Source organism: Diabrotica undecimpunctata, chromosome 2 (genome assembly GCF_040954645.1).
Source record: "Diabrotica undecimpunctata isolate CICGRU chromosome 2, icDiaUnde3, whole genome shotgun sequence".
In the NCBI taxonomy this organism is placed as follows: Eukaryota; Metazoa; Arthropoda; class Insecta; order Coleoptera; family Chrysomelidae; genus Diabrotica; species Diabrotica undecimpunctata.
The window spans coordinates 69,153,097-69,167,437 of record NC_092804.1 but is presented as its reverse complement, the minus strand read 5'-3'; the positions used below and the strand labels follow the sequence as shown (position 1 = coordinate 69,167,437).

General features: G+C 33.8%; 1 protein-coding gene across 1 annotated transcript; it reads right to left on the bottom strand.

Moving 5' to 3' along the window:
* Positions 1–7,149: 7,149 nt before the first annotated feature.
* On the bottom strand, positions 7,150–7,530 carry LOC140433708 (uncharacterized). Its single transcript, XM_072521687.1, has one exon. It carries the CDS (start codon positions 7,528–7,530, stop codon positions 7,150–7,152), a length of 381 nt encoding a protein of 126 aa, XP_072377788.1.
* Positions 7,531–14,341: the final 6,811 nt, after the last annotated feature.

Genomic DNA, 14,341 nt, shown 5'->3' with positions numbered 1-14,341 from the left:
TTTATTAGATGTGAATAAATTATGAAAAATAAATACAGTAAAAATGAATATTGATTTATTACTTATTTTATCTGACAATTGTATCTGAACCGATAAAAAGCCTGTAACTTATAAATGCGGTGAATACAAATATTTTCTTTCAATTATTTATTATTAGTAATTATTGTATGCCATGAAAATACATCGTTGCTATTTGACTTTTGATCGATTTATTATTGGCGGAGAATTATATCGTGTTTAAATTCATGTAACTGTCTGAAGCAATTTCAATTGTGAGCTACCTACCCGTTTTTTATGGTAGACCCATAGAAAATAAATATAACATAGATATATAGAAGTGTGTGAGAGTATGTTACACAAATTCATAGGTTTTTATAACAAATAATTTCTAAAATAGGTTTATATATGGAAATAGAAATATTTTCAATAGAAGAGATTTTCTGGCAAAACCCGGAAACGTCGATTTGCAACCAAATATGCTAAAAACTTTTTGTTTTGCTTTAAAATGAATATAAAAATCGTAATTAAAGTAGCCCTTGGAAAAAGCATTCTTCATTTGGATGAGCGGTCACTCCAACTCAAAAAATTCAAAAACAAATATTACATCACTAAAATTGTATATACAATAATCTGATTTCTTTAATACACAATTTGGAAAAAATAAGATACTCTGAAAAACTTATACGCCGTTTTAATTATTTATGTAATATATATACAGGAGAGTTATTTATCAATAATGTAATAAACTTTATTCTTTGACCTATTAACTCATTAATGTTGGTATATCCTTATTGTCGACTTCTTCTTTTAGTATTGATAACCAGAGTCTTCTACATTATACTGATGTGTTTGCTACACATTTTTTCATTTAGTATGGCTACTTCTGTGATTCACTTTTTGCTGTCTGTTTCGTTCATGACCATTGATGCATATTTCCATTCTACTCTGCGTTCATTATTCCAGGCATGTTTGCATATCTGTGATATGTTTAATATGATGTGTCAAAGGGCGATGGAGCGTGCTATGTTGGGCGTTTCACTACGAGACAAGATCCCAAATCGCCAGCTACGACAAAGAACAGGAGTGGCTGATGCAGTAGAGAGAGTAGCAACACTGAAATGGAACTGGGCAGGTCACGTGGCTCGAATGACAGATAATAGATGGACAAAGCGGATACTGGAATGGAGACCAAGAGATGATGCCTACCGAAGCAGAGGTCGTCCACCAACACGTTGGACTGACGATCTAAAACGTTGTCATAGGAATTGGATGCAAGAGGCACAAGATCGAAATAGATGGAAAATTATGAGGGAGATCTATGTCCAGCAGTGGATAAGCGAAGATTGAATGATGATGATATGTTTAAGTCATTTGCCCTATCACCTAATTGTTTTCATGTACCTCCCAGATAAAAATTGATTGGATTTGGTTTTAGAAAGAACAGATTTGAGTGTGTTGGCTGTTTTAAATGTTGTTGAGATGTATTTATTTCGTATTCTTTTAATTTTTTCTGATAAGCCCTTTATATATGGTATTGATGTGATCTTAAAGCATTTTTGCATTTTTGTAAGCATTTTTGGATCATTTTTGGTGTTTTTTTGTTTTATTTCTTCACTCTTACAGGAATTCCTGGTTCATAAATGACAATGGATACCTCATCATTTTTTGTTAAAATCATTGTAACAGTTCTTCTCTTCCTGGCATGAATTTTTGTTGAAGCAGGTATTTTTGATTCTATCACATAGTTGTTGTTTCCTGTTTGATATCTAGGTTGTCGTTTAAATGATAATTTAAATATCTTTTGGTATGGGTTGGTTTTCTGTAAGCTTTAGTTACATATCCTATATCCTCCTTTAACTAAAACAACAACTTACTACAATCCAGAAATGGTAGTGAGTTGTTGTTTTTCTTTTCCATGCTAATTTTGATTGATTTTTATTTACAGTTAATATCCAATGAAAATTTGTTTAGTGTTTCTGGGCTATAACAAAAAAATGGAGTATGTATCTCCACCACCATACTGTGAGTTGTTGATCGTGTTTTTTTACAAAATATTGTTCTCAAATTCTTTCATGAATATATCGACTAATAATGGATATAATGAAAAACCCATGTCTAATTAAAAACTTGTTTATAAAAATCATAGTCTAATTTAAAATTGGTGTTGTCAGTGTATAGCGGTATAGCTTCATTATACCTAATACATTCAGTTTTGGTTTTGTTGTCAATATTATCATATTTCTCTTGTTTGGTTCTTATTACTTTTAAGCTTCACGGTTATGTCATAACTGACTAGCAAGGAGAAACGCTGCTACAATTTGGTCTGAGGGGTAAATCGTCTTTTTGGGATTACCCCACTACAGCAGGACACCACACTTATACGGAGTCCAAAAAATACAAAAAGCCAACGTTCGCCTCAAACCAATTTACAGCAGAATTAGTTCTCTCTGCAGAAAACTCTATATATATATATATATATATATATATATATATATATATATAATATATATATATATATATATATATATATATATAAATATATATTTATATATATATATATATATATATATATATTTATATACATATGTATATATATATTTATATATATATATATATATATATATATATATATATATATATATATATATATATATATATATATATATCTTAATATATATATATATATATATATATCTTAGAGACTCAAAGCCTCCTACTCCGAACATCAGCTAATCCGAGAAAAAAGCCCTGAAAGAACTTCAGTCAAATCCAAATCTAGTCATTCTTCCCGCCAATAAAGGCAATGCCACGGTCATCCTAAACACTTCTTCATATATTAATAAACTCTCAAATCTCATTAATACAGACTACAGACCAATTTCTAATAATCCAACAACCTGTCTGGAGAAAACAACAAAAGCTATTAACAATAAAACCTCTCTTCCAGTTGACATAAAACAATCTCTAATTCCTCGTGAAAACTCTTCCAGAACACCTCAAATATATAGCCTACCCAAAATTCGTAAACCCGATATTTCTCTACGTCCCATTGTCAGTGCATACAACTACCCTACACAACCATTGGCCAAAACTCGCTCAAAATCTCGCTTAAAATGCTTCATCCTTCGTCAAATATTCTTTTCATTTTATTGAACTTCTTATACAATACCCTATCTCACCGTCAAACATTCTAGTAAGCTTCGATATCATTTCACTCTTTACAAACATTCCTATAGACGAAACTCTAAACATTCTAAAAACTAAATACAGTGTCCAGCAAGATCGCTTATCTCTAAATAAACAGTGTATGTCCAACCCCTAATATTCGTCTTCCAAAATCAATTCTATAGACAGTTAAATGGTGCCCAATGGGCTCCCTACTATCTCCAGTAATTGCCCATATCTTTATGAAAGACTGCGAGAGCCGAGCAATATTCACATCACTGCTCAAAACCACATATTAGCTGCGATATATTGACGATACATTCGTCATTTGGCCCCATGGCGGCGAAGGTTTGGTGTCTTTTCAAATCGATCTGAATGGTATACATCCTAGTATCCAAGTCACGATGGAGGTGGAAACTGATTCATCCCTACCTTTTATCGACGTTATCATAAAGAAAAACGCCTTTGCAATGATGCAAGTAGACTCACTGAGCTCTCTAGTTTAAAACTAGCCCTTGTCCAAAACGGTTACCACGAAAATCACAGCAATAGGAGCATCCACAACATTCAAAATGAATAACACGGAATTTTTTGAAATTCGTAGTGCAGATGCAGACTGCCCCGATCCTAAATTATTAAATATTTACTTACTATTTTCTTTAGGTTAACATAACTATTTGTTTTTTTCTCTTTGCCAAATATCGTACTGTTAGAGATTGCTGTTTTTTTTTTAATTAACTTTTTCTCTTATTAATATTGCGTCAGTATTATTGCTACAGAGTAAAAGTTTTTCTGGATTTTTGGTTTAACAAATTAAAATATTTTAAATTCGTGATTAGTTATATCGTATTTTTCATTTTACACTATAAATATTTTATCCAATGAGAAAATATTTCATAACTCTTCGGTAGCGTAAGAGTCGATGGCTTGGAAAATCGGGGATTGAATCTTGCAATACTGCCAAATCTATTTATATACACTGGACATCACACTTGGTCGCATCCGCTTATTTGCTGAGGATTTCGAAATAAATGGATTTTAGGGATTCTGGGAAGCTGTCGATTTATCAGGAAAACTGCTTTTAGATACATGCAAGGGTAAAACTAATGTAGTTGATAAAATCGATTTAAGGCCATTTCACGAAGCCGATATAGGAAATTGAAGATTTTATATTTTTTGACAACTTTTTAAAGATAACTAGAGATACTTGAACATTTTTTATTTATTTATAATTTATGTTCCATCAACTACCCTTGGTTATAAGCCACAGATCAATTTTTCGTTTATAATTTGTAAAATAGATGACTTTTTCTTTGCAATATTACATTTTATACATACTCGTTGATTTTTTCTGCGAATAGATATGAATACGCAATTTTTGTATGACATAAATGCATGTGATGAATTCTAACCTGATTTTTCAGTTATACTTAAGAAACAATAAACACTATTTTAACCTCGATAGTTACAAATTTACTCACTATTGTTAACTGTTCGTTTTTTTTGCTTCGTCTGTGGCATAGGAAACTGTTCTTCCCGAATTTGTTCGTAACATTAGGATTTTGACAAATTCCAATTGGACGTGAAATTCATTTAGATTGCATTGAATAATTTTGAACACTAATATCATGTCGATGATGATGTGCGAAGCTCTTGGGACCAGTACAGGCCTCGTCTAGAGTTTTGTGGAAATTTAAAAGTTAATTTAAATTTTAAAGAAACTTTAGAAGCCGAAGCCGTCCTGGAAACCAGTTGCCTCGCACATCACGCTGACATGATATTATTGTAGTATTTTTATTAATCTAATTTATTGTCTTCTTATCTATCTATTGTCTGATTATCAAAGGTTCTACATTTATAACACTTACAAGTTTAATAGAATCTTTATATATTTATTACAGTACACTTATCACTAAGAACTAGAACACAACTACTTTAATTTATATCATTTATTTACGGATATTTATCTCAGACTCTCGAATAAAAATATTTATTTCGGACTAAAAACTCGACTTCATATTCAAAACTAACTGCCCCTTAAATAAAAGGTTCCTCTATATTTATACTAAACAACCGTTAGACTAGAATTCCGGCGATTCCCTTCTACCAGACGAGAAGGTCACCCGGACTGGTTTTTCATTCGACCTGCTTCTGGAAACTTCGAATCGTAGGAGACCCGTCAGATATTACCTGGGGTTTCTGCTGGCTGCTGTATGATCTAGAAAAGACTTGAATGGAATAGAATTAGAAATATAATGTTTACAGTTAAATATAATTCATATATTTATCGTAACATTATTGTTCAGCGATCCTAAAAACTACAGAGTAACATTGATGCAGTTTGCATTGATTTTGTATCGAATTTCTAGAAAGCTCCAGGTCCGTCCTGGACACCAGGTGCCTTGAGCACCATCGCCGACACATGATATTAGTGTTCAGTGATTCTATTGACGCAAAATGCGTCGTGAAATGCAAGACCAACAGTAAGATCAGGTGCAATCCCTAACGAAAATGACAGCGTATATACCGTCAGAGATTAGATATGCATTTTATCGACAAAATTTGAAATATCATGAATCCAACCAAAATCTCTTATGATCCAAAATGTTTTTTTTAATAAAATATCCTTTTTACATATAATATCAACGGCAATTTTTCTTTTAACGTTTTTTAATGTATTATTGTTTAAAAACTATAAACATATTTGAAACTCCATATTTTTTGTTAATTATAAGGATGGGCTTATTGCATAAAAAGTAAATAGACATTTGATATTTCAGATTCAAAGTATAAAAAGTATAATAATTAGGAAGGATTCCAAAATATAATGTCTTCCAGCTTAAAATTTAGCATAATAAACAACAGAAAAATATGGCATATACAGAAAGTTGTTTTCAGCAGTGTACAAATCGCTTGTCAAGAGACATTTTAATGTTCAAATTTTCAAATGTTCAATCAAAGTACTAATTTGGCGGGAAATACCTCAACGTGTTACTACACATTTCTGTATATTTTGCATAGAGCATAATAGGGCAAAGTATTGTGACATTTTAACCCTCCGGCAGCCACGTTTCTTAAAGTTACATGAGTGGACACACTGCGGCACTTAATGCCGCACATAGAAAAAATGGCATTAAAAGTTAAAAATTATCAAAACTTTGTTAGAAAAATTTGTAAACGACGCAAAAAAAGAAAAGCGTTATTTTTAGCAATTTATTGTATGACTTTAACATAATGTAACGACTCAGGCGAAAAATATAAAAACAAAAAAAAACGTTTACAATAAAAAATATTCTCTCACAAAAGATCAAAAAAGAAAAGTATCTAAATACAAAATAATTAAATTAGTAAATTACTATTTAAATGGGAATAAGCCACAATTAAAGGTTAAAATACGTTTATTGACGTTTCAATTTCCACTTCGGAAATCGTTCTCAAAATACAAACATTAGTAAATTAAACAAAATTTGTTTAATTCACTAATGTTTGTATTTTGAGAACGATTTCCGAAGTGGAAATTGAAACGTCAATAAACGTATTTTAACCTTTAATTGTGGCTTATTCCCATTTAAATAGTAATTAATTTAAAATGCCACAAGAAAATAGCTTCAGAACAAATTAAATTAGTCTTCCTTCATTGAAGGATACAAACACATATTACACTGAATTTTTTTCTCACTGTGATTTTTGCAAACAAATTGTTGGCATGAGTCACAGGAAACGATGGTTTTATTGTTTTTATGCGCACTGCATATATGGCACCGTCCACTTCGACTTTGGTTTACCGTGCCGGTGGGTTCTTTGGCACTTTGAAAAGGCAGCAGAAATTCTCTTACATCTTTTGGAAGTGTTAGTATCTTCGCTCGGTCTTCTAAATGATCCCTCATCATGGAGAAACTTAATTCAAGTAAGAATTTTCTCCTTCTTTGTGGCGACATATTTGGTTTAGTGCAATTATAAATAACTTCGGAATTTATTCCAGCTTTATCGAGTATGCAAAAAAATATTGCTAATGGCCATCTTCTGGTAATCCTTGGAGGAAGCACATTTTTGGTCAACCGTATCGACGCCACTTTTTGTTTTATTGTATTGTATAATCATTACTGGTTTTCCTGTATCTTCGTCTATTTCGTCTGTATCAATCATGGTAGAGAGCAATACTACAGCTTTATTTCTTTTAGGATTATTTGAAACTAGGGACATATTATTTTGGAACCCGAATATTGAAGATCCAATAGCTCGCAGTTTATTCGGAAGAAATTGGGGAGGAAGTTCTTTTTGGTTTTTCTTCAAGGTGCCAATAACGGTCCGGCCATTTTGCATGAGATAATCAGCTAAAGGATAACTAGTATAATAATTATCCATTGTTATATTTCTTTTGGAGTTTTTTATGGGAGAAACTAAACGCTGTACTATATCGAATGGTTTATTGGAACACTTGTACGGTCCGTCTCTTTGTATTCCACAATATATCTCGAAATTCCATGTATAGTAAGACCTGCTATCGCAAAGTGCATACGGTTGTATGCCATATTTGGCTGGTTTTTGTGGCATATATTGTACAAAGCCACATCGTCCTCTAAAAGGGTGAAGCATTTCGTCTATAGTGACGTATTTCCCCAAACAGTAATTACTCATACAATTATTCAGAAAGTCTGTATATACTTCTAATAGCAGCTAATTTATCATTTTGTTCACGATCTTTTCGTGTCCCAACATCATCGAAACGAAGAGCACGAAGGAGAAAGAGGAATCTTTTGTAACCAAATGCAGCTCTGGCCCGTATCATACCGGTTCCGTCCTTTGCCCATATTTCTTGAACGTTTACATGATTTCCTTTTTTTACTGCAAGAATAAATAATATCCCAAACAAAGCTTTGATTTCATTACGAGAGGTTAATTTGCAATTTCTGTCTCTCTGGCAAGATAGATTATTTGCTCTTGTGTTGTTGATATATATATTAGTGCAAGTAACAATACTGTCAATCATAGCTGGAGTTATAAATAAGAGAAAAGAATCTAATGGATTCAATTTACATTACATTACCTTTCACTTACCTCCAATTCAGTTTGCATTACCTTTTTGTTCAGGAACTTCTTTTATAATATTTTTTGCTCTGGTTTTAGTGCCATAAGCTATTGGGGTACTTTTCCAAATTGTTTCTTCATCCTTGCCTATATAAAATTGATAATCACCATCGTCTAGCTCTTGTAACGGACATATATCATCATTATCATCGCTACCAGATAGTTCCGATTTGCTGTCGTAATTATCATTTTCAATAATTTCTTGTTCTCTACCTGAATCACTAAAATCAACAATATCTTCGTCAAAATCAGACAAATTTTCCGCAATCTCTTGCAACTCAATCTCTGTCAAATACTTAATTGGCCTTTTTGCACTCCTAAAATGACAAAAAGTACATCAATTAATTTAAGTGCCAAAAAACTGTATGAACAAATTTTACTTACATGACAAGCTACGCTGCGGTACGGAATGCCGCAGTTGAACAACTTCCACTTCAATGGTCAATATTAAACAAATACAACACTTTAGGAAATGCAATATCAGCAGGTAATATTTTAAATTTAGTCACGTTCACATACCTAAGTAGACAGTAGCGTATACGAAAGAATATTGGTAAAAATTATTCTTCTTCTTCCTATGCCGTCCCCAAACGGAGGTTGGCGACCACATTTTTAAAAGCTTCTCTGTCTTTTGCAACGTGGAATAATTCGTCTACAGTCATGTTTGTCCAGTCTCGAATATTTCGCAGCCATGACTTCCTCTTTCTACCTATTCCTTTTTTGCCATCGACTCTACCCTGCATGATGACCTGCAGAAGACTATATTTATTATTTCTTAGTATGTGTCCAAGGTATGCAGTCTTGCGTACTTTTATCGTTCTCAACAATTTTTTGTCTCGACCCATCGTTCTCGGCACTTCCTCATTGGTGACCCTGGCAGACCATGGGATTCTCAACATTCTCCGGTATATCCAAAGTTCAAAGGCTTCAATCTTTTTAACTATTTGCGCTTTTAGTGTCCATGTTTCTACCCCGTACAATAGTTGCGACCAGACGTAACATTCAACAAACCTAAGTCTCAGCGCAGTATTCAGATTTTTGTCACAGAACAATTGTTTGAATTTTAAGAACGCTGCCCTTGCAATTTCTATTCGTACCCGGATCTCTTGGTCTGGATCTAATTCTGTGTTGATGTAAGCTCCCAGATATTTATATTTTGTCACTCTCTCTATTTGCTGTCCACCAAGAGTTAGTTGTTCATTATTTATTGGACTCCTTGATACTATCATAAATTTGGTCTTATCTGTGTTGATGTCAAGTCCCATTTGAATGCATTCACTATTTATTGCATCTAGTAAAGTTTGTAGTTCTTCTATACTCTCAGAAAATTATCTCTAAAAATTATTATCTCTGGTAACTGTTATCAGCTGAAGTCCGTTTGAAGAGGTTTACTCTCCGGACACTGGAACTCATTTAAGCATGGGTGTATGTTACCTGAAGTAAAATTTAATTAAAATATTAAACATCATATAATATTATCAACATCATGTACAATCTTTGGTAACACATTACATTTTAAAGGGTTTTTACCCAAATATTTTGGTGGCTCAGGCATGGTAACCTGTATTTTAACCTGATGATGGAACAGTTGTTCCGAAAACGTTCGTGTTTTTAATGTTGCCCTTTTAAGGGTTTTTATAAAATAAAATATACCCACATACAAAGATTAACCTCTTTTTCTTTTTTTTTATTAAGATAATATTATCAAAAAAAATAGTTTTGGGTGTACCTACTTTGACGTTTAGTTGAATGTTTAGAGACAAATAGAGGTTATATAAGTAAATGAAATAAATTAATTACTTCTAATTTTATAATTCAATTTAAAAAAATATATACAGAAAAATTATAATTGTGCTCTTTTTTTCGGATACGTTTAGATGACTATATTTTTGGTTTCCGTTGAGCTTTCGACATGTTTTTATCAAAGAAAATATGTGATTGACTATTATCTAATAATGATCACAGGATTAATGTAAAGATAATTACAATCGTTAAAATCACAGTAAAAGCATAGTACCCGCATAAGCCAAAACGAAAATTACCAACCTTTAATAAATAACAAATATTAAAAAAATAATATATTATCCACAAAGTCACAACTTCATAAATTGTACTGGATGTCTAATTAGTGCGTGTTTCCAAATATGCGCGATTGTATTTTGTTTTTGGGGGCAGGTGAATCCCAGTAAAGGCTGGCAGGTGGCGGCACGCGTCTTTCACATACACCTGAAACGTAATTAGTGCATGTGTTCACCTGTCTTCTACCATAGGTACTTATATGACATATCTAACTTCTTTAAACCTGTTAGCGGTTATGTGGTTTGGATTATTGACCACCGACCACCGAGAGGGAAGAGAAAGAGGCACATCGCTCAGTGTTAATAACCTATCATAATAAAACTCTCAACGTTTTTTAGGCCGTTATATTTTATAGATTATTTTAAAATTAGATATATGTAGGCCCATTTTTGAAATTAGATGTTAAATATAGGGTAACTTAGACATAATTCGCCCACGTTATATATTTTTTTATTATTATAATATCAGAAATATAAAATGTCGTGTAATGAGAAATCTAATGCAAAATATTTATGAACATTAATTCCGGTTCGTGCCAAAATAAAACCATTTATTGCAAACTATAAATTCCAGTAATAAGAATTATTTAAACAAGTTTGCTTAGTTTGTATGGGATGTATTGTTTGTCTAAATATTGGTTAAATTTGCAATTCTTATTCAACAGATAAAAGTAGACAAAAGGAAATGTTCTTTTTTTCCCAGTGTCATATTAGCATTGGACGTTGGCAATCACTCTTCATCATCTTGGTGCTACAGCCCTTAGAGGGCGTCAACCTTCTCAAACTTTCTAAGCCACTAGGCCTGGCAATCACTCTGGCCTATATAAATTTGTTTACAATGGTTCTAAGGAGTTATAAGGATCTTTTACCCCTTCACTGTCTCAGATTTTTTAGCGGAGATTTGTCGTCTACCTAGCCCTCTGCTTCCTTTTAATTTACCCTGCATGATAACTTGTAAAATGAGCTATTTATAGTTTTCCACGACAGGACAGTTTTCTGTTTTACTGTGCAGATCAGCTTTTGGTCTTGAACTACTCTTTGTAAAACATTTTCGATATTAAGTCAATGCATTTACGAGATCCTTTGACAGTATCACATTTCGAATGCTGTTGTAGCTGCTGTCGGCTCTCTAGCAGCGCCTGAGTCCCAGTAGTTACCTACGAGCGAGCGGACGAAACGTATACTTCCAGGGCGCTGGTACCTGCGTGTCGTAAGAGTCGACTAATGGGATGGAATGAGAGTTGTTGAGCCTTCGTTTGAGGTGTTGAGTTCGCAGCAACGAACACAGGGCACGATCTGTCGTACATTTCTAGTACGGCACAGTAACGTGGCCGTATGGGACTACTAGAAACAAGATGAGTCCATTAGCAGCACTGGTTAAGGAACAGCGCTCTTAGTATCCGAGAGTTACACGTGAGGCCACTTTTATTCCACCTAACCTCTGTGGGAGATTCTGCAAGTTTATATACGGGTGAACGTGCACTTGTAAGATCCTTAACGGTGACCTGTCAAACGTGTAAGGTTGGACTGTTATACCTACCTTAGTTCTTATTCGACCTCACGCGGACAACGGGCGAGTGTTAGTATAGCAACACAGGTATTGTGAGGAGGGAGGAGGGTTGCGCTGTAGCTAGCGTGCCACCTCTATCTAGAAACGAACTGAAAGGGGCATTGGTTCAGCCAGAATATGATAAACTTTCTTCTCATACCCTTTATCCATCCTAGTCTACCCAAATCAGTACTTGTTGGGTTGTCAGCGTTCGGGGATCCTTGGGCTGTACAATCCAGGGAGCATCTTCGTCAAAATTTCTTTTGTGTGGGCACGAATTCCTTGATGCGTATGGGGTTTGGGTTTGTTTGGGTTTCCCAGGCTTGTCTAGTCTAGTCAAACCCGCTGATCAGGTCCTGTTAACACGGGTGCTTCCTATCCCGGAAGACTGCGTACTCTTAGTTGCTCCTGGAAATGCAATAGAAGTGAATATCGCCTTCTAATGCCTGGGGCCCTCAAGCACTGCCAGATATGCTAGTAATTTCGGAGGCGGAACGGGGGATTCTTTAGCAAATTGAAAGTACTCGAGCAGATCGCATCCTCCACCAGCCTTCTCAGACTCCCTGGTGCGGTAGTAACTATGACTTCTTAATGCTCTATTATGTTCTAACTGCTTTTCTTGGTAAGACTCCATACCTCTACTTCATATAGGAGAGTTGTAAATACATACTTCTGTACGTCAATTATTTCCGATTTACTAATTTATCACTCTTCATCACTTCGAAATGCAGTTTGAAAAATGCATTTTCCTTGTTCAATTGCAATTCAATAATGCAATTTTCATTTCCACATCATCGTTTTTATTTACAAAATTTCCTGATACTCATGCGAATCGAATGAAATACGTTTTATTCAGATCCGTCCTACTACAAAAATTTGGTAAGTTTATTGCTTCATTGCCTCGCCTATTGGTAGAATCGCGTAAATCGAATGACCGATGAATGATGGCCCCATATTAGCTTATATTTCATTCAAAAGACGGAAAAAGATAGGCCCCAAAAAACTTGAGAACATGGAATCTGAGAATTTATGCAAATCCGAGAAATGGAAGAAAACGAATAGCAAGACCAACGATAGTATTGATTGAAGGGCGGGAATCAGCAAGAGTTGTAGGATCCCCGCTGTATATATATATATATATATATATATATATATATATATATATATATATATATATAAATATATATATATATATATATATATATATATATATATAATATATATATATATATATATATATATATATATATATATATATATATATATATATAGAAAACGGTTTCTACTCACACTTCCTAGAACGTCTTTATTGTAAGATAGTTCATTCGATTATGTGAAATTAACTTTAACTTAAGAATACCTGTCAGAAACATCATAGCATGCAATTTGTCTTTAAAAAGACAACCACATGCAATGATGACAGTAAAATTCTCCTGTTAGTGATTCCATAGTAAATCATGAGGAAAAACAAAAAAAAAACCTCATTACTATCCTGATATGGTAAGTTACATTTAGTTAACTTTTAGTGCACACCAAACTCTAATTTAATATGTATGGTATTTAAAAGTATAAATGATGTAAGCTTGATATGTAATTGACTTATAGTAGATTTTCTTTTTATTGATTTTCTTTTCTAATATGGGTAACCAGATTCTACTGCATTCTGTCGAGGAATTTGCAACGCAGTTGGTCTCATTTAGCATAATTAGAGACGCTTCTTTGATTTTTCTCTTTTTACCATCTGTTTTCTTTAGGGCTATATTTAAATCTTTCCCATTGCACCCTATGTTTATTTTCCCATTCGTATTTATATTTACAAAATCTATTAAAGTTTCTGTTTTTAATATAACATTGATGTTCACTTATTCTAACATCTGTATCTGTAGAGTAGGGAGGACGAGTTAAGTTTCACAGCACTTAGGCCACAATTGACCCATTGTGCATTTCTGCACAATGGGACCCATTCATTTCTAGAAAGGTGGACAAGTCACCAGGAGACATCTCTCTTATGTGGGCAGGTTTGGGCCAGGACTCGCTGAACGCGTACTCTCGTATTAACGATAACTCTGGGCATTCACATAGAACATGCTCTACAGTTTCGTCTTCTCGTTCACACTTTCTACATAGAGGTGTGTCTGCTAGCCCCAGTGTGTAGAGGTGTTTGCTTAGTTAACAATGACCAGTTAAAAACCAACTGCCAAACGTCGGTTTTTCCTGGTCCTTCCCAAGTACTTCTTTGATGTTGACTCTTCAAGGTCACTTATTGTTACCCTGGCAAGTTTACATCCTTTCCGTTCTTCCCATTTTTTTACGGTTTGCGTATGGGAGTGACATTTGACAATTTTCGCGATTGTTGTAGTTGACTAACCAAAAAGATCCCCAGGTCCTAAGAGTCTTAGGCCTGCCGCCTTCCTAGATAATTGGTCAGCAATGCGGTTGCCTTTATTCCTATTGTGTCCTT